A 20988-nucleotide genomic window follows, 5' to 3' on the forward strand; every position below is an offset into this window, starting at 1 on the left:
CCACCACCTTCTCCTGCTTCTTCTTCCTCTTCTCTTTCTTCTCCTTCATCTCTCTTCCCTCCCTCCTTACCTTTCCTTCTTCTTTAAAGGCAAATCCCTTGTCACAGGGTGAGAAAACTAGGGTTCAGGTCCCAGTTTTACCAAGTCTTTACTCAACAGAAATTAGAACTTAACTAGCAGAGCTGTCTGGAGATAGAAGGGCTTCCTGCGGAGGTAGGGAGTGCCAGTTCCTGAGGATGCGCAGGTTTGGGCCAAAGCACGCGGCAGAGGTGTGCTGGAGGGTACTCCGGGGCAGGGAGGGGATGACCTGAGAGGTGTGTGATGGCCTCAGCAGGTTCCTCCCCATAATCACACACCCACCAACCAGGGGTGTGGATGAAGTGTCATGATCCCTTATGCCAATTTCATTTCAGGGTCCAATCAGTGAAGAAAGCTTAACAATAGCTACAGCAAAAGTGCCCCTCAGCACTTTTGAGGAAGAGGAGGCCAGCGGGTTCCCCACTGATGGCCTGGTTCCCCTCACAGCCACAGCGGCCCCCAAGCAAGTAGTCACTTCTGTAAGTGTCTCCTAGCATCCTCTCTGGCTCACAGTGGGAAGAGAGGTCAGGGTCACGAGACAGGAGCAGTTGCCGGCCTTCCCAGAGCCAAATGCACAGGCAGCTTCGTTAGAGCATTTATCTGGGTCGGCACCAACCAGAGGGAGGCAGGATGTAACTGAAGGAGCATAGCAGAGGGGGTCAGGAGAGCAGGCTTTGTCCTGACCCTCTACCCCCATCTTTGTCCAAGGAGAACTTTCTCGGAATGTGGTCCAAAGTTAGACAGCATTGCTGGGGTGAGAGGCAGTAAGCACCGTGACTGGGGAGGGGGTTTAGAGGAGATGCATGTTTCAGAAGGGGATTATGAGTCTGTGCTTCTGTGAGTGTGTTGGGTGTAATGACAGTTGTAGGTAGGGAAGTGCTTTGAAATTGGGCTAGTGCCACTGAAAGGAAAGTCAACGAAACTCCCCAGCAGCAGTGTGCACATTGCATCATGGGTGAGGTGACTTGATTCATCGTGTTGGTTTGGCTTCTCAGGGTCCTGGTGATGAAGACTTAGCGGCAGCCACAACAGAGCAGCCCCTTCCCACGGCTGGGGCAGAAGAGTTGGGTGGCGCTCTCCCTGAGGGGCCCCCGCTTCCCATACCCACAGTAGTTCCTGAAAGAGGAGTCCCTCCGGTAAGTGAAGATTTCATTTTGCATAGAGGCATGAATATTTGACTTGGCTGGTCTTACAGAGGAGAAAACGAAAGACCAGAGGCATGGGAGGGGCCTGCTCCTGGCTTTCCTAGAGGGAGGTTTTCATTTTGGTTCGCAAAATGCAGAATTTGGGGTTTTGAGGGTCCTCCAACCTAGGAACGCACAAGGAAGCTGCAGTTTGTGGAGAAGAAGAAGCAAGAGGTAAAAACCTAGGGCACCTGGCTTTGTGTCCCAAATTGCCCACTTCTTTAATTGGAATGAGAGCTTTCTAACAGGCAGAGCTGCCTAAAGATACAAAGGCCCATCTCAAGTGTCATTAGATTCCATCCTGGAGGTGGGGAAGCTTGTAAGATGTGGCAGGGACTGTAGAGGAAATAGAAGCATCAGAGGTGTGTTTGTGTGTGTGGGGGGGGGGAGGGGGCAGAGGGTCACCTTCAGGTCCCTTCCAACACGAGTTTTTGGGTTGCAACTGTACGACCTCACGCAAATCCCTTTCTTTGGGCTTCAGTTTCCTCATCTGTAGAAGAGGGTGGCTGTGAGGTCAAGTCAGAATGCAGGTCAGGGAATGTTCGGAAAGTTCTATGCACAGGTGCGAGGTTGTCACCACTTAAGGGCTGTGACTTTGTATTTTAGAAGTGGGAAACCCAGAGCTGGTCCTCAGCATGGGCTTGTGTGAACTGGGGAATTAAATTGCCATTTAAGTGTCAATACATATATATATATATATTTTTTTTTTTTTTTTTTTTTTTTTTTTTGCGATACGCGGACCTCTCACTGTTGTGGCCTCTCCCGTTACGGAGCACAGGCTCTGGACGTGCAGGCTCAGCGGCCATGGCTCACGGGCCCAGCCGCTCCGCGGCATGTGGGATCTTCCCGGACCGGGGCACGAACCCGTGTCCCCTGCATCGGCAGGCGGACTCCCAATCACTGCGCCACCAGGGAAGCCCTAAGTGTCAATATTTTTAAAGGAAAGAATTTGATTGGTGACCAGCTTGGGCCTCCCAGTTCCCCGAGCAACACTTGGTCACACATGCTTTCAGAGCCTTGACTCAAATTACAGACATGTGGTCCCTTGGCCACAGCGCTCCAGGGCTGACCTGGGATGGGAGGGCTGTGGAACAGGACACCGGAGAGCTGGCTGTGAATCCTGAATGCCCACGGCTGCAGCGCCCGGCGGTCATTAAGCACTGCTTGGTCTCTTTATTTTTTATTCATTCACTCATTGATGTTCTCACTGACTCAGTGCATAGCAACTCAGGGCCCTCAGTCCATACACTTGGAGATTGAGATGAGTATGACCTCGTCCCTGTCCCCAAGGAACTCACAGTCCAAGGGGCTGGAAATAAGCCTTTTGCACTGACATTTATTAAGCACTCTGGGTTCCAACTTGATCTGATTCTATGCACACCACCACTCTCTGGTACAAGGAGAATCGTCTCCATTTTCCAGGTGAGGGGAGTGAGACTTAGGTAAAGGAACCTGCCTGCTGTGGCACACCCTTAAGAGCAGGGCTGGGATTTGAACCCAGGCGTGCTGGCCTGCAGAGCTCATGCCCTAGAGCATCCCCGAGAGTGTGGTATGGTGGAGAGGTCCCAGAATGGGAGCCGGGAGGCTGAGGTTCTGACTTGTGGTGAGTCTTGGTGTTGCTGTCTATAAAAAGAGGAGGTGAGCGAGAGCTCTGGTTTTTAACCTTTTCTTCATCTTAGAGACACCTGGGAAGCTTAGGCCACTGCAGGTGACCGAGTTCACTGCCAGACCAGTTGAGGAGCCCCTGGTGCTGGGGCTCATGCTCCCAGGAGACTCTACTGGGCAACAAACATGGAACCCACCAGGCTGGCTGTGATGCCTGTGGCCCTGGGCTCGCTAAACAGCCCCCCTGCTCCTCTGCTTCTCACCCCAAGGGACACACAAAACACCAAGACTGCATCTCGCCACGGTGATGCCACATCAGGTGTAGCAGCACTGGCTGGCGAGGCACCTTCACGTAGAGCCAGTTTTCCTTTTTCTTTTTCTAAAACTTTTTATTATGGAAACTCTAAAAATTCACAAAAGGACTTAGAATAGTATAATAACCCCCCCACATACACATCACTCAGCAACATTACGCGAGTCGTCCTTTATCTGTTCCACCTCCTACAGCCATCTTTTTGGAGTGGAGGGAAGGGGAAGACTGGGGTATTTTAAAGCAAATCCCAAACACTGTATCATTTAACTCATAAACGTGTTAATGTGCATTGTTAATAGGTTGACCTGGGACCTTTTTTTCCCCTTAGCCACAGTGTCATCCATCAGTGGTAATAATGGATGTCATTATCTATCTAACAAAATTGACAGTGGTTCCTTCATATTATCTAATACCCTAGTTATTTAAAAATGCCTTTTTGCACTTAGTTTGAATCTGCATCCAAACAAGGTCTACTTTGTGTTTGGTTGATGTGTCTCTTAAGTCTCTTTTGGTCCATGATTGCTTCCCACCTACTTTGTTCTTTTTGCCATTGATTTATTGGGAAACCTGGTTCAGTTGTCCTTGGATCCTTTATATTTTGTGCTTTCAGAAGCTGGCACTTGGTGAGGGCCTGGTGAGACCAGCTATGCTGGTGACAGTGTCAGTGGTTTACTACTGCTGAGAAGTTCTTGATCAACACATATCAACACCATAAAGCTGCATATTGTTGACCCAGACACTTTTGTTCTAGGAATCAATCCTAAAGGAGATAGTCTGTTGTGTAAAAAGGCTTTGTGTACATGGATGTTAATCTCAGTATTGTCCATAATGGAAAAAAACTAGACACAGTTTAACTAGCCAACAATAGGGGAGTTAACTGAATTAAAGGATGTTCAAATAATGGAACATTATGCATCTATTAAAATTATACTTTTTAGGAGTATTTAATGATGGAGGAAAATACTTACCATATAATGCTAAGTGGAAAAAAAGCTGGTTATGAATTTCAATATACTGACTGGGCTGACCCTGGAGGAGTCCTAGCCTAGTGGGACCAACACACGCACAACTGAGCTTCAAGTCAGGTGGTCCTACTGTGGTCTTAACTATTTAAAAATAGACACATGCAAAAACCCTGGAAGGAAATACCTTCCCTAAATGTCGGCAGTTGTGGCCTTAAAGTAGTAGAACTGTGAGGGTTGGTAGGTTCCTAATACATTGTGGTTTTTCCGTCAAGGGGGCTTCTGACTTTTCCAATGAGATGTTTAAAAAATTTTTTTTAAATTTTTCTTTTTTGGCCTCTCCATGTTTGCAGGGGTCTTAGTTCCCCGACCAGGGATTGAACCCGGGCCACGGCAGCGGAAGCACAGAGTCCCAACCACTGTACCTCCAGGGAATTCCCATCCAATGAGATTTTTAAAAAGCTCCAAGAAGAGAGAGAGAGGGAGAGAGGTGTGGGGAGAAAATTGAAAGAGAGAGACGAACATGCAGGATTTCATCGTGGCACATAAGTAATGAAGATAGATCACCCTAAGTGCCTGTGTCAGGAATTTGTGATGAATTGAAATGGGTGCCCCAATTCCTGAGCAGACAGTTTAATAACACAGTAGGGACAGTCATGGGAGTACCCACTCTGGAATATCTTTTGGATCATTTTGAATCTCAGAGTCACCGAAGGCAGTGGGTGAGAGGGGCATTCATGTCTGGCTCTGCCACACCCCTCTCTCTGTTTATTCATGTATAAAATGGGGATTGTAGAACCTTCTCTCTGGGATGTGGTGAGGATTAAATGAATTAATACATGGAAAACTTTACCTGGCACATAGTACACGCTCAACAAATTAGGTATATAGAACTCCTGCATAAGCCTCCTCTTGAAATAAGCACAGTTTCTGGAGAGAGGAGGGGAGTGGGAAGGGGTGTCCAGTGTTCCACTGACATCTTGTTCTCTTTAGGGTGAAGCTGGGGAGGGGCTTCCTGACCCCCTTGGACCTGCTGGACCCACGGTGAGATTCCCACCCGGGGTTGTCACATGCACAGTGTGCAGGGGATGGGGATGCACAAAACAGCCACAGGCGGATCCTTCCCATCTGCCCCCAAGTGCCCTCCAGTCAGAGCTCAGTTCTCTTTCCTGTAGCAGGACTCTCTCAGAGAGTCCAGGAGCAGAAACTATTTACATCCCATTTATATCCTGTGCCCTGAAAGACCCCCAGATCCCTCAAACTAAGCACATCCCAAACTGAACTTGTCACCATGCTCCCAGGCCTGCTCTCCCCCCAGGGTTCCCCTGCTCTGGGAATGGTACCCCATCTTCCTGATCATGAAGAGAGAAGCCAGGAAACATCCTCGAGTGCCCCCCCTCAATTCAGTCAGTCCTGAAGCCCCCAAGTCTAGCTGTGCAGCACCTCCTCATCCCTTGGATGCTGGCAACAGCCTCCTGTGTCCTTACCTTTATGTCATCACCCCCCTTCTCCCACCTACATGCCCACACTGCCACAACCTTCCTAAACTCAGCTCTAACCCCTAACCCAGCTCTTCCTTATTCGATGATTGAATTAGGCCTTGCCTGGTTCCCATCTTCAGGAACTGAGTACCAGAAAGGTGTTTTGGAAGTTTCCTTTTGTTCTTTGGAGGAATTTGATGGTATTCAACAAGTACATAGTGAGTGCCTTCTCAGTGTCAGATCTCATGCTGGACACTGGGCACCCAGAGGTATCTCAGGATTGGGCCGACCCTGGAGGAGTCCTAGCATAGTGGGACCAACACACGGACAACTGAGCTTCAAGTCAGGTGGTCCTACTGCCAAATCCAGACCCCCGCAGTGGCTGGTGGGAACACAGAGTAGGAGAGGTGAATTCTCTCTGCAAATGGGGTTGGGCAGGGCTCCATGGAGGAGGTGACCATGGAACTGGGCCTTGAAGGATGAGTAGGAATTTGAAAGGCAGCAGAAGAGGCTGTGAAAGAGTGTCCTGTGTTTGAGGACTGGCTGTGTGTTGGCCGCACAGCTGGGAGGGGGAGAGGGAGGAGGGCAGCTGTAGAGGGGACCGGGAGAAAAAGCCAGAAGGAAAGTCGGCAGCAGCAGTTATAGGGCCACAGAATATGGGAAAACTTTCAGTGACACAGCTGTCACTTGGAGAGTAGCAGGTGAAACCAAGCCATGGGAACTTTTTCTCTGTACAGGTGGGAGTGGAGGCTGAGGGCTCCAGCCTGGGCTGGGGCTTGGACGTCGGCTCTGGTGACCCAGTGCCCAGCGAGGAGCTGTTAAGAGTAAGTGTGAAGGGTTAAACAGCCTGGTGTCGGGGGCAGCCTTCATGAGGATCCAGGAGGGAGGGACAACAGGGGCCGATAGCAGATGAAAGCAGATTGCCACCGTTGATAACTTTTTCCGCTGATGGTGGGCTCCTGGGACTCACTATACTTTCCCCTCTATATTTGTATATGTTCGGCATTTCCGTCTTCCATCAGTTTTAAGTGAGTCTGAGCCTTAGTTTATAGTCAGGAGCCCCACTTGGCCACTTGCCTCCTTCCCCCGGTAGCCTTCTCCAGCAGGCTCTTTCACAGCAGGTATGCCCATGACCTTCACCTCTACCACCTGGCTCTGCCCCCCACCCCCTTACCCATTACAGAGACCTGCTGGCCTCTTCTCTAGATAGCATTTCACACTTTGGCTTCCAGACCCTTCTCAAAATCCTTCCTACCCTGAGGCGGCCCCCTCCCTACCTCTCTAGACCACTCATTCTGCCTCTTTGGCACCTCTTGCTCTCCCAGCCTCTTGCCCAAGGCTGGGCCCCCACTGGTCCCTCTAGATTTCCCCCGGGAGCACCTCTCTTCTCAGCTGCATCTCGTGCCTCTGTCCCCAGGGCCCCAACCTCATCTCCATCCCTTCCTCTGAGCCCTTGTGCTGAATCCCCACCTAGAAGGCTCCACTCGGCTGCCCTTCTGCTCACTCATCATGACAGGGCTGGAAGGGTTCAGGACTCACTGGATGAGTGGAGCGGGACCCAGCTGGGACTTCCAAGCTGGTGGCATCAGCCAACCCAGCCTGAAGCTAAAGAGACTAGTACACTGCAGGGATGTTTTTAATAAGGGTTAACAATAGGCAGTTTTGGACTAACCTCTCAGGTAATCAGAAAACTAAATTAGAGCAACTCTGAGAATTCCAACACATTATATTTTTATTATGTACATACATCTAGGGAGAAAACATGATATAATGCGCTTAAAAAGACCTGGATTCACATCCCAGCTCTTCTCCTAATTAGCTGTGTGTGTGAGCTCTTGGGCAAGTCACAACATGTCACTAAGCCTCGGTTTCCCCATCTTCTAAGTAGGAATACCAGTCTCTACTTGTAGAGTTGTTTTCAGAAATGGAGTGAATGGAACATATATATTTGTCCCCTCCTGCACTGTTTCTTAACAAGGTGTCTATTTTTAGGGTCCTCCAGGTCCCCCAGGCCCACCTGGCTTACCTGGGATTCCAGGAAAACCAGGAACTGATGTTTTCATGGGACCCCCTGGATCCCCTGGAGAAGATGGGCCTGCTGGTGAACCTGGTCCCCCGGTAAGCTGCCGAAGCCATTGCCCCCCGCCCCGTGCCTATGGGGCTTCCTTTAGCCAGGGAGGGGGTACAGACTGCAGACCCCAGCGCTAAGGCTTACGACAGGGAGCGAGGAGCTAGTTAGCGTTTGTAAACAAATTCCTCCTCGGCTGAAACATTACTAAGACTCATAAGAAGCAGCAGCCAGGCTTCCCTGGTGGCTCAGCGGTTAAGAATCCGCCTGCCAATGCAGGAGACACGGGTTCGAGCCCTGGTCCGGGAAGATCCCACATGCAGCAGAGCAGCTAAGCCCGTGTGCCACAACTACTGAGCCCGCGCACCTAGAGCCCGTGCTCCACAACAAGAGAAGCCACCGCAATGAGAAGCCCGTGCACCGCAGCGAAGAGTAGCCCCTGCTTGTCGCAACTAGAGAAAGCCCGCGAGCGCAATGAAGACCCAGCACAGCCAAAAATAAATAAAAAAATAAAATTTATTTTTTAAAAAAAGCAGCAGCCAAGAAAAACATCACCCTACACATTGTTTCGCTGCTTTATCTTAGTATAGGAAATGCAGGCTCCCATAGAATCTTGGAATCGTAGAGCACCAGTGCTGGGCCTGGGGTGGGAGGCCCCCAGAAACTACCTCATCCAGCCCTGCCCCCGACTCCCCACAGAAGAGAAAATGCAACCCAGAGAGTGAAGGACCCTCGTCCACAGATGCATAGCCGGCCGAGGCTGAACTGGGGCCAGGACAGGTGTTCTGCTATGGGCTGACACAAGGCTTTGGACCCACTGGCCTCACCCACTTGGTCTTCCCAGCCCTGGCCTCCTTTTCCAAAGAGGGTTCATATTTGATTCTTCTCAGAGATGTTGTGGGCTGATTGTCCTTGATGTTCCTCAGGGCCCTGAGGGAAAGCCTGGACTTGATGGAGCCTCCGGCCTTCCTGGAATGAAAGGGGAGAAGGTATGGAGAAGAGGGGGGCGGGCTCCAACAAGGGGAATCACCAGGCCCAGCCTGCCTCTCTGACGTCTAAGCCTGACCTTGCCTGATCACATCCTGGTCCGCGCTGCTGGATGTCTCCCCATCCCGGAGCTCTTTATGCCCAAACCTGCACTCAGCGTCTTCCCCTGCCCACTCCTGCATGTCCCCAGCTTCCGTGAATGGCACTGCCATCCACCCAGCCCCCTGGACTCGAAAGCAGAGTCTTCTCTAACTCCTCCCTCCTCTCCCTTTCCTACCATGAACCATCTGTTGCCAAGACTGGCCAATCTGATGTCCACCTCTCTTTCCACCCTGACATGACGTTCATCTCTCCTCGCCTGCAGTGTGGCATCAGGCTCCTCGCTGGTGCCCCCTTCTCCCCACCCACAATCCAGCCTCCAGCTACCTGCCTAGTCCATCTTCCTAGAGCAGGCTCTCACCACGCACTGCCCTCTCCACTGAGAAAGCGCCAGAGACCCCCCGTTGCCTGCAGGACAGAGCCCTCACTACGTGCAGACCTTCAAGGCCCTTCCCGGCCTACCTTTCCAGCTCCACCTCCCGCCGCTCCCTTACACACCTGGCCTCCAGGCCAGCCAGCCAGCACGACTGAAAGGCTCTGGGCTTGCACAGCCTCCTGGCCCTGGCCTGTGGTTTCCTCTCTGGCCTGTCCTTTCCCTTTCCTCATTCTCAGAAGCCCAGTTCAGATATACCCTCTGGGAAGCTCTCCTGGACTCTGTGAGCAGAAAGTACCCCTCCTTCCTCTGCTTCCCGTTAGCACAGTACTGATTCTGCGGGACCCCTCCAGCCAGGGTCACTGAAGCTGTTGGCTTACCAGTCTGCTCCCAAGCCCAGCCTTACAAGCAGGGTGTGAGCACTGTCTGTGTGTCCTTAGAACCTAGCCCAGGCTCCTGTGAGCAGTTTGATGCATGAATGAAACTTCTTCAGGCGCCCTTTTTGCCCTCCATTCCTGAGTCTCACACGCCCTCAGTCTCTCCCTTCTCTGTAAGCCCCTGTAGTCTTCTGTTAAGGTTAAGCCACGTGGTGCTGTGGGGCGGGGTTCCTGCCCCTGCTGTGTTCCCATGTTCCGCAAATGGGGGCAATAAAGCTAAGGTGAGCTTCCTTCTAGAGATGTAGTCGTGAGCTTCACTGGGGTTCAGAGGAGGGAGGGGCCTCCCCTCTGGGGTGGGGACTGGAGGCCTTCTGTGTACCCAACCTGGACGGAGTTTTGGAAAGTGCTGACTCCCTAGACACCATCCTTGTCACTGAATTTCCAGTTTCCGTCAGCTCTCAGGAGTATTTTTATTGAAACAGTAACTCGATTTTCGTGAAAAGCTCATTTCTCAGAAAAAGAAGAAACAATTCTCGAGCTTTATAGAACTCATTTTACACGTACTGTTTCATAAGAAATTAAATTTTGCAGGAAACATCACAAGACTTACTCTCATCTTCCTTGTTCTTCTTACCAGCTTCCCTGCCCCCGACACTCCCCCACACCCCGCCGCACACCCCTCCCACACACCCCTCCCCCACACCCCTCCCCACGCAGCCCCCTCCGCACACACCCCTCCCACACACCCCCCCTCACCGCGCACCCCTCCCCACACACCCCTCCCACACACAGCCCTCCTCACACACCCCTCCCCATACACACCCCTCCCACACACACCCCTCCCCCACACACCCCTCCCCACACCCCTCCCCACACACCCCTCCCACACACCCCTCCCCCACACACCCCTCCCCACGCAGCCCCCTCCCCACACCCCCCCCCCACAAACCCCTCCTCACACACCCCTCCCCATACACACCCCTCCCACACACAGCCCTCCCCATACACACCCCTCCCACACACACCCCTCCCCCACACACCCCTCCCCACACCCCTCCCCACACACCCCTCCCACACACCCCTCCCCCACACACCCCTCCCCACGCAGCCCCCTCCCCACACCCCCTCCCCACAAACCCCTCCTCACACACCCCTCCCCATACACACCCCTCCCACACACACCCCTCCCCACACACCCCTCCCCACGCAGCCCCCTCCCCACACACCCCTCCCCCACACACCCCTCCCCACACCCCTCCCCACACACCCCTCCCACACACCCCTCCCCCACACACCCCTCCCCACACCCCTCCCCACACACCCCTCCCACACACCCCCTCCCACACACCCCTCCCCACACACCCCTCCCACACACACCATTCCCCCCACACCTCTCCCCCCATACCCCTCCCCCACACCCCTCCCCACACACCCCTCCCACACACCCCCTCCCACACACCCCCTCCCACACACCCCTCCCATACACCCCTCCCACACACACCATTCCCCCCACACCTCTCCCCCCATACCCCTCCCCCACACCCCTCCCCACACACCCCTCCCCACGCAGCCCCCTCCCCACACAGCCCCCTCCCCACACACCCCTCCCCACATACCTCTCCCACACACCTCTCCCACACACACCCGTCCCCGCACACCCCCCTCCCACACCCCCCTCCCACACACCCCTCCCACACACACCATTCCCCCCACACCCCTCCCCCATACCCCTCCCCACACACCCCTCCCCCACACACCCCTCCCCCACACACCTCCCCACACACCTCTCCCACACACACCCCTCCCCGCACACCCCTCCCCTACACACCCCTCCCCACACATGCCCCTCCCCGCACACCCCCTCCCCGCACACCCCTCCCCACACACACCCCTCCCACACACACCCCTCCCCACACAGCCCCCTCCCCACACACCCCCTCCCCACACACCCCTCCCCACACGCCCCCCAATACACCCCTCCCCACACCTCTCCCACACACACCCCCTCCCCACACACCCCCCTCCCCACACACCCCTCCCACACACACCCCTCCCCACACCCCTCCCACACACACCCCTCCCCACACACCCCTCCCCACACACCCCTCCCACACACACCCCTCCCCACACCCCTCCCACACACACCCCTTCCCACACACCCCTCCCCACACTCCTCCCACACACACCCTTCCCCCCACACCCCTCCCCACATACCTCTCCCACACACACCTCCCACACACACCCCTCCCAACACACCCCTCCCCACACCCCCTCCCCACACACCCCTCCCACACACCCCTCCCCACACAGCCCCCTCCCCACACACCCCTCCCCACACACCCCCTCCCAATACACCCCTCCCCACACATCTCTCCCACACACACCCCTCCCACACACACCCCCTCACCGCGCACCCCTCCCCACACACCCCTCTCCCACACACCCCTCTCCCACACCCCCCTCCCCACACACACCCCTCCCCACACACCCCTCCCGCACACCCCTCCCACACACACCCCTCCCCACACAGCCCTCCCCACACACCCCCCTCCCCACACACCCCTCCCACACACACCCCTCCCCACACGCCCCCCCAATACACCCCTCCCCACACACCTCTCCCCACACACACCCCCTCCCCACACACACCCCTCCGCACACACCCCTCCCCACACACCCCTCCCCCCACAACCCCCTCCGCACACACCCCTCCCACACACACCCCTCCCCACACACCCCTCCCCACACACACCCTCCCACACACCCCTCCCACACACACCCTTCCCCCCACACCCCTCCCCCATACCCCTCCCCACACACCCCTCCCCACACAGCCCCCTCCCCACACACCCCCCTCCCCACACACCCTTCCCCACATACCCTTCTCCCCCACACCCCTCCCACACATACCCCTCCCCACACACCCCTCCCCTACACCCCCTTCCCCACATACCCCCTCCCCACTCACCCCTCCCCACACACCCCTCCCACACACCCCTCCCCTACACCCCCCTCCCCACACACCCCCCTCCCCACACAGCCCTTCCCACATACCCTTCCCACGCACACCCCTCCCCACATCCCTCCCACACACACCCCCTCCCCACACACCCCTCCCAGGCACACCCCTCCCACACACCCCTCCCTGGCTGGTCTCGGACTTAAAAATACCCACGCCCATGCCCACATCCGCACACAAACACCCTCACAGGCGCATTCTGCAGCTGCTCAGACGCTCGGTTGTGCACAGAGCAGCAGGCTTGCCCAGACTAATTGTGGCAGATAAATCACATTTTTCTTCCTGGAATTTGCTCTGAGGCCTAATTTGTTGCCCTGTGTGTATATGATGTTTTCTGGTCAAGGAAAAGTAGACTCTAGAAGGACTTTGAAATTTTCATCTGGAGAGCTGGAGGAAAGCCTCGCACATGACATTTACCCCCCACCCCCACGCTCCCCCCAAAAGTAAACCAAGGAGAATAGTCTGAATGTGAAATAACAAAAATTGCTAAAGAAAATGAATAATCTCAGGGATGTAACACCACATAAGATCCAATGATACATTTGATCCTTGATGCTCCTCTACAATCTCTGCTCAGCTTACACACCTTCAGTGACAGGGGACTCATTTCCTGCCTTTATATGTACAAGCTGGATAAAATCATCTGTTTCTGAGAAAGATAAATCAAGGTCCCACATATCTTCTAGAACTTCCTTTGAAACTGCTACAAGGTGTACTTTTGGTTTGAAAAGAGTCAGGAAGGCAATTGAAAAAGTACAGTTTTTTACCTTATGAACATCTTTTTCTTGAACGGGGTCAACTGGCAACACAATAATAATGTTTTCAGAGGATAGAGTCCAAAAGTCAAGAGATGGGACTAAGTTAACTTCTATTTCACAATATCCCTGACTGTGATTTGACTTGTTACTTGGAAAATGCATAAGGTTGGTACTTCCTTCAAGGACAGGTTGCGTCAAGCAGCAGAAGATGGTGTGGCTGGTCACACCCAAGAAAAGCAGACAAAGAAACTGTAGCCTGCAGATTGGGCAACAAAACTGGAACCCCATTCTTTCTGTTTCTGCCCGGGATAAAAGGTCACACTTAATTTTTCCCATGTCAGGCCAGCAGGCAGGGAAGTGACAGAGTCTAGCCAGCCAGCCTTGCTTCCTTCTGCAAGTACCCCTCTCCTCCCACCATCCCATAGAGTAACGGGATTCTTTCTGTGATTCTCTCTTCAGGTGTGTCTCTTCTGTTATTCAACCCTTCTGTAGAGTACTTTCTCTCAGCAGTTATATATTTTTGTCTCTAAGGTCTCTAATTGATTTTTTCTTTTTTACAAAATTTATTTATTTATTTATTTTTGGCTGTGTTGGGTCTTTGTTGCTGCATGCGGGCTTTCTCTAGCTGCGCTGAGCAGGTGCTACTCTTCATTGTGGTGCACGGGCTTATCATTGCGGTGGCTTCTCTTGTTGTGGAATACAGGCCCTAGGCGCACGGGCTCTAGAGCGCAGGCTCAGTAGTTGTGGCGCACAGGCTTAACTGCTCCACAGCATGTGGGATCTTCCCGGACCAGGGCTCGAACCTGGGTCCCCTGCATTGGCAGGCGGACTCCTAACAACTGTGCCACCAGAGAAGCCCTGATTCTTTACTATAACCACTGTTCTTATTTCATAATAGTTTGTCCTTGTTTCTTGGCTGTAATATCCTCCCTTTTCTCCCTGAGAATATATAGTATTTACTTAGACTCCTGATTGGATCGTGTTCTTAGCTGTTTCCTCAGGAAACCTTCCATGGTTGATGTTGTCGTTTCTCTTTCGGAGTGTTGCCTCTCCTCAAATGTGTAGTGTTTCTTGTTTGTGTGTTTGCTTTAGAAATTGGAATCCCTCTTTAGTCTGTTTCCCGCCTCTGTACAAATTACTAGGGAGTTGGGTGGTAGCTACTTCTGCAGGTTTCAGGAAGGTGACGGGAAGAGTAGGATGTGCCATCAGGCAGGGCACCTCAACAGCTGATCTTAGGTGTTTGGGGTACCCCTGGACCTCCCAGGGTCCACTAGCCACCTGGGGCTCTGCCCTATCCCTTTGCTCCAGTAAACAACTCTTATTATCCTTGTAGCAGGAGTGGAAGTGGGAGGTGAGGGGAGATGGGCAGGGCTCCATGGCTATCTAGCTCCAGAATTTCAACCCATCTCCCTGTCAGACCCACACCCTGCTCCTGGCTTCCACTCCTCCCTTGCCTGCTATTTTTCTACCTGTGGTTCCTCTCCACCGCTGGAGCCTCTGGCTTCAGCTTCCCATGTTTCCTCTTTGCCATTCCTCACTGTTTCAGATTCAGTATCACTTGCCATCTTATTTTTGAGCATGACTATTTTGGAACTATCCACTCTGTCATTGCTATGGATTTGATATAGGAAGGGGAATCTGGCCCAGGGAAAGAGGGGTTTGGGAGAAGGCACAGCCTTAGATGGCGGGTGTATCATGGTGTCAGGGCCTTCTGTGTGGCCGTGCAATTGCTGGCTTCTTCTCTTGCGGGTGCTTCTGTGGTTTCCTTGGAGGTTCTCTAGCGGGGAGCCCCCGACTGCAGCCCTCTGATGTAGTGCAGTGTCTCCTGTGGCTGACCACTCCTGACCATCAGCCCCCATTGGTCCTCCCCTCTATCTGAGCTCGCAGCTGGCTCCTTTCCTTGGGATCCACATCTAACCCCCCAGGAAACCTGTACTGTGTCCCCCATTGGCGGTGGACACGCAACCTGCTTTAGGGACCCCCCCACCCCCATTCTGGGGCTATTCCAGCCAGATTTTGGTCTTTAGATTTTTCCAGAAGAGAACCAGCCATCATCCACATATCCCCAGAAGCCTAGGGAATACGTATCAAATTCTTGAAGTCCCTTCCCTTGGCTTCGAGGAGGGGAATCGGGCCCACCCAGTACACTGACAGCTCTCCAAGGGAATTCTTCCTCTACAATCTCTTCCTGGTTAATCTTCAACTTCTCCTTTTCACTCTTGAAGTAGGTGATGAGATAATAGTTGGAAGATGGGTTTCACAAGCTTTCAGCATGACCTGCTTAAGCAAACTCACAACTACTGTAATGGGCTCAGGTTTGAGACATCAGTCAGAACTGAGCAGGAAGAGTCCCATTTTAATGTCCTGTTACTTAAGAGTCTGAAATCCTGCGTTTTCTTTTAAACATATCTAATGAAATATATATTAATTGGCCCCGATTTTTTTTTTTCAGGGAGCAAGAGGACGTAATGGCTCATTTGGTGAAAAGGTAAAAAATGAAAATGAAGAAGAAAAATCTTTCTCCTCCTTCCTCCCCTCTCTCTGAGTTTAGTATAATTGAACTGTTGGGCTAGAGTATTGAATATATTAATGTCATGGATCAGAGAGAAACATCTGGAAGGAACTGCTTGGGAAAGGCAGAACAGCTGGAGCAGAGTGAATAACCCACCAGGTTTTCTCCTCTCTCACCCACTCCACCCTAATTCATTCAATGAGCACCATTAGCTTATCTCCAAGAGAAATGTCAATTGGCAAGATGGCTGTTTCTGTACAATCAAGTAGCGCTGATCAGAGAATCCAACGATCTAATTAAGTTCAAAGAACAATTTTCTGACTCGGTTGCGGATGTTGTTCCTTCCATGAGTGACTCCAAGGCTAGATAATCAGCCTGTCCCCTTCCTTACAGGGTGATCCCGGCAACAGAGGCTTACCAGGACCCCCAGGGAAAAATGGACAAGTTGGCGCTCCTGGGGTCATGGGACCCCCAGGGCCCCCTGGACCCCCTGGGCCCCGAGGCCCTGGATGTACAATGGGACTTGGATTTGAGGTACGTTTCCTCCTTTCTGTGGTTAAAGAACAACGTGCGCTAAGGACTACTGGAAAGGCCAGCTAACTGAACGCCAAGGTGGTGCTGATTCCCCACTGAGCCCCAGCTCCCAGCATCACACCTGGCACAGGGAGGTGCTCGGGAATCAGTACTGAAATTCTCATTCTTCTTCCTTCCCTAGGATACTGAAGGCTCTGGGAGCATCAGGCTGTTGCATGAGCCCAGAATCTCTGGACCAACGGCTTCAAGTGTAGGTTGACTTTTTACACCTTCATTTTGAGGATTGTTATGCTGTCACACTGGAGTGGAGAAGCTGTGGGGTGCCATCCTGGCTCTGCTACTTTCACTAATTTACCCTCTCTGCGCCTCCAGCTTCCAGCTGTGTGGTGGGGATACCAGGTGCTCTTTATAGCTTGTTTCTTTGAGGAGTAGCACAGAGGTTTTGCACAAAACATCATGTGGGAAAACTTGAAAATTATCCTTCTCTCTCTCTGCAGTCCCTTACCATCAAGCATCTCTGCTTCATTGCCTCCTTCCTGCCTCCCATTCAAGACTCACACTTTGCCCCGTTTCAGAATCCCTTGCTCCTAACAAGTACCCTTCCCCACTACATCTACCCCCCAGGGAGGTGTTGCCCATCTTCTTCTATGATACCTGCTCTCAAGAGGACCAATCCCCAGGATCTCATTATATTTGAGATCCAAGTGGTACCCAGAGCTGAGCGCACCAGTGCAGGAGGAGCTGAGCCTCGCAAAGGGGAGCAGCACAGCCCCCTCCATGATTGAATAGGAAGACCTCCCCCACACCCCAGATGCAGAGTGCTCTGGGTTCAGGGTCAAAAGGACACTCACCCCGTGCTGGGAGAGGGCCTCTGGTCCTCTTACTGTCTGTGAGATATTCCTTCCTTCTGACTCTGTAAGGGGAATTTGCCCCTCATCTTTTGCTCCCATTATCTGGGACAAAATCCTTGTAAGAGCTTAGGGAGAGATGGCAAGATGGGAGGATAGATGGAGCGTGGGCAAAGTGAATAGAAAAAAACCCAAAGAATATTTGTTTGTGTGTTTTGCCAGGGTCCCAAAGGAGAAAAAGGAGACCAGGGACCCAAGGTGAGATCACAGATCTGAAGTGGGGGTGAGAGAAATTTTCAGCCTGGTTCTAGGAGCATTATCCACATACAGTGAATTTTTTTTCCACTCTCACTACTATATCCAGGGTGAAAGAGGGATGGATGGAGCCAGCATTGTGGGACCCCCTGGGCCCAGGGGGCTACCAGGGCGCATCGAGATCTTATCTAGTGTGAGTATCACCAGGTATCACCAGCATGGCTGCTTTTGCTAAAGGGGAGGGAAGGTTGTCCACAACTTCAGGGCCTTCAGGGCTGCTCTTTATGCAGGGGGCACGTAGCTGGCATCTGGTGTTGGAGTTCCTACCTGCCAGCATGGCCCACCTGTCTGTTCCTACCCTGGTACCACTATTGTCACACATAGTGTGTCCAGAACCCTCTCTTCTGGTTGGCAGCATCTGCAGTCAGGAGACTGAGTGTAACAGAGCTGTAACCAAGAGGCAAGGAACATAAGTGGGGGAATGAGGGAGGAAAGATGGTTTAGGTTATGAGAAATCAAGGAAGACTTTCTGGAAGAAGTCTCCTTGAGCAGGGACTTGAAAGCTAAGAAGGATTTACCAGGTAAGTATGGAGGACAGGACTTCCAGAACTCAGGTGGTCAAGACACTCTGAGCCGAAGCACAGAAGAGAAAAACATGGATGTGTCCAAGGCACAGGGAGCTGATGGGCATGGGGGTGGGTGGAGAGCGATGGAAATTTGGAGAGAAGACTGGGATGTGGGCTGGGACACGATCACAGCCACTGAATATTAGAACATCACGTTTGTGAAAAACTCTTGCCCTTCCAAGAGAAATAATGTCATACTGGGACATGACAGAAAGACAAAAAGTCCCAAATAAGTGGAAAAAAGAATGACTAGAGTTTTTTTTTAAAGTATGATTAAAAAATATCAAGTATAGGTAAGGGTGTAGTGAAATAGATAATCTCACGTACTTTGTTGGAAGTGTAAGTTGTACGGCCCCTTTAGACAGCTCTTTGGCAATCTGTTAAAACTAAAAATGTTCATACTGAAAACTTCCATATAGAAAGACCTCCATGCTGTATGATTGAGTGAAAAAAGCAAGTTGAAGAATAATACCTACAGCCTGATGCCATTTATATAAAATAACCACATGGACAAACACACACACACACACCCAACAACACTGTTTTCTGTGGGTATTAATATTAATTTATAATTATATAACATATAAATATAATATTTAAATATATATATTTAAAATTATAAAAGAAAAAAGGCATTTATGTATGGTGCAATTTTAAGATTAATCGAAGAGGAAAGTGATAAGGCGGCTCAGGGCTGTGTTGTAAGTGGGAGGGATGGGTGTGTTGGTAGTGGGTGGGTGTTGTCAGTGTCTGCTTGTGTCTGCCATGCGGGGTGACTTCAGTGAAAGCCTCACTGCCAGGAGCAAGGTGGGACACGTGCCACCCTCTGTCTCTTTGTCTGATTTTTCTCTTTTCAGCCTTTGATCAACATCACCCATGGATTCATGAATCTCTCAGACATTCCTGAACTCATCGGGCCTCCGGTGTGTATCCACAGCTGCCCTAGAGTGAGGGTCCTACCCAGACACCCCAGCAGAAACTAAGTTGGGTTGGTTTGGAATCCTTTGAGCTCCTGAAGCGTAGAGCTAGAGTGTCTTGAAGTAGTGAATAGAAAGAGAGCTTTGCATTTCTGAGAAGTTGCTGTCACATTAATTTGTGCAGGGAGTTTTGTCCAATGCAGTGGAAGCTTCCAGTCCCTTGCATCAGAAATATGTGTAATGGAAATCAGAGAATCATAAGTAACAAATTGATAGATGTCTGAGCAGTGCTTTGGGCATGCTTTTATTTACATGATCTCATTTCCCAGAATGGGAGGAGCCTAGAGAGACCTAGCCTTGTGCTGATGGGGAAACTGGCGCATGAGGAGGGAATGTGACTGGCTTCAGTCTTTCTGGCCCCATTTAGAGATCAGGAACACACAAAGAAGCTACATTATTTCTGCAAGTCCACAGAGTCTGTCCATGACACAACAGGACCTAAGAGGAAGGAAGCTTCCTCCTGCAGTCTATGCAATGAATCCACACTGCATCTTCCATATCTGCTGGTGACAGCTGGGGAGAGAGGAAAGAGCTCTGGCCTTAGGAGCCTTGGGTTCCAGCCCCATCTCCTCTACATAATGCTCTGAGACTCTCATCATCTCTCTGATAACACCTCACCAGCCTTTGGGGCAGCTTATAAGAGGTGATGGATGCGAAACTGCTTTGCAAACTGGGGCACTCTGTGGAAGCCGACACAGAGATTGAGGCTTATACTTCCACAGCTGCGCAGTCCAGATGTCTGCCGGGGCCACCCGCCCTGCAGCCCCCAGTGAGGTTGGCCTGAGCCTCTGCCATCCACATCCTAGAGAGAATTCAGCGCTCTCCCCAAGGCTTCTGCAAATACCGGCACAATTCCTTTAGAGCCAGTATCTCCTGCTGAGTGGCCTCTGTTGGTGGCTCACTTCACTGTCTCTTCTATACTACAGCCAGTGGGTCTCCCTTTCCTTGATTTCTACTAAAATCATCCAAAACACCCCAGTGAGCAAACCCTACAGCAAACAAGCAAGTCATTTCACAGAAGTTTTTCCCAAACTATTGGGGGTTTAGAGTGTTAGGTGGCTTAATTCTAAAGCAAAACACAGACAGCCTAAGATCTAAGAATCAACATCTCTGTTCTAAGAGTCCTTGGGCCTTGTCTGCCCCCACCCCTTCTCTCTTTTCCCCACCTGAGAATCCTCCTCCTGTCCCAATCCCTGACCTCCTCTTTGGCAAATCCAGGCCCTGAAGGGGAAGATTAAGATTTTCCTACTCAGAGGCAGTTCCCTCCCAGCTGTACCTTTATACTTTTCCACTCTACTATATGTACATCATATAGATATATGTATATAGTATATTATATGTATACACACACACACACACACACACACACATATATGTTAGTCCTTTGTTACTTCTGCATCCTCAGATTCAACCAACCTTGGATAAAAAGTGCTGAAAAAAAAAATTCCAGAAAGCTTCAAAAAGCAAAACTTGAATTTGCTGCATGCTAGCAATTATTTACATAGCTTTTACATTGGTTTTACAGCTATTTACATAGCATTTACATTGTATTAGGTGTTATAAGTAATCTAGAGATGATTTAAAGTGTATGGGTATATGGAGTATGTATGTAGGTTATATGCCAACACTACACCATTTTATATAAGGGCCTTGAGCATCTGTGGATTTTGGTATCCACAGGGGATCCTGAAACCAATACCCCTCGGATACCAAGGGGACGACTGTACAGTATATTGAGAAAGTTGTTGCCGTTCAGTTATATCTCTCTGTATATATATATTCTGCCAAACTCTAAGTCTTTAATAGGTATGTGGGTATCTGGGCTTGGAGGAAAAAGAGTCCTGGCCCCATGTGGAGTGAACCACAAATTTTCTGTTTCCTGGAGACTTTAAAATGGCTGGTCCTTTAAAATTCTGCCTCTTACTGAGGGAA

General features: G+C 51.4%; 1 protein-coding gene and 1 long non-coding RNA gene across 2 annotated transcripts in view; one reads left to right on the forward strand and one right to left on the reverse strand.

Moving 5' to 3' along the window:
- Window positions 1–20988, forward strand: part of COL15A1 (collagen type XV alpha 1 chain) — a 103765-nt gene that overhangs the window by 51875 nt on the left and 30902 nt on the right. Inside the window, exons 10-21 of the mRNA XM_089912542.1 lie at window positions 414–557; window positions 1074–1214; window positions 5136–5186; window positions 6361–6447; window positions 7616–7741; window positions 8618–8680; window positions 15757–15792; window positions 16210–16350; window positions 16532–16600; window positions 17421–17456; window positions 17563–17646; window positions 18937–19002. Of these exons, the coding sequence (XP_089768668.1) occupies window positions 414–557; window positions 1074–1214; window positions 5136–5186; window positions 6361–6447; window positions 7616–7741; window positions 8618–8680; window positions 15757–15792; window positions 16210–16350; window positions 16532–16600; window positions 17421–17456; window positions 17563–17646; window positions 18937–19002 (1044 nt within the window). The remainder of the gene's footprint in view (window positions 1–413; window positions 558–1073; window positions 1215–5135; window positions 5187–6360; window positions 6448–7615; window positions 7742–8617; window positions 8681–15756; window positions 15793–16209; window positions 16351–16531; window positions 16601–17420; window positions 17457–17562; window positions 17647–18936; window positions 19003–20988) is intronic.
- Window positions 8190–10232, reverse strand: LOC115803825 (uncharacterized). Its single transcript, XR_004024613.2, has 2 exons — window positions 9531–10232; window positions 8190–8660 (listed from the first exon to the last, which is right to left on the reverse strand). It is a non-coding gene; the product is annotated as an uncharacterized LOC115803825 (long non-coding RNA).

Source organism: Delphinapterus leucas, chromosome 6, assembly GCF_059928025.1.
Source record: "Delphinapterus leucas isolate spDelLeu-1000000601 "Yukka" chromosome 6, BTC_Dleu_Yukka2, whole genome shotgun sequence".
NCBI classification, from domain to species: domain Eukaryota; kingdom Metazoa; phylum Chordata; class Mammalia; order Artiodactyla; family Monodontidae; genus Delphinapterus; species Delphinapterus leucas.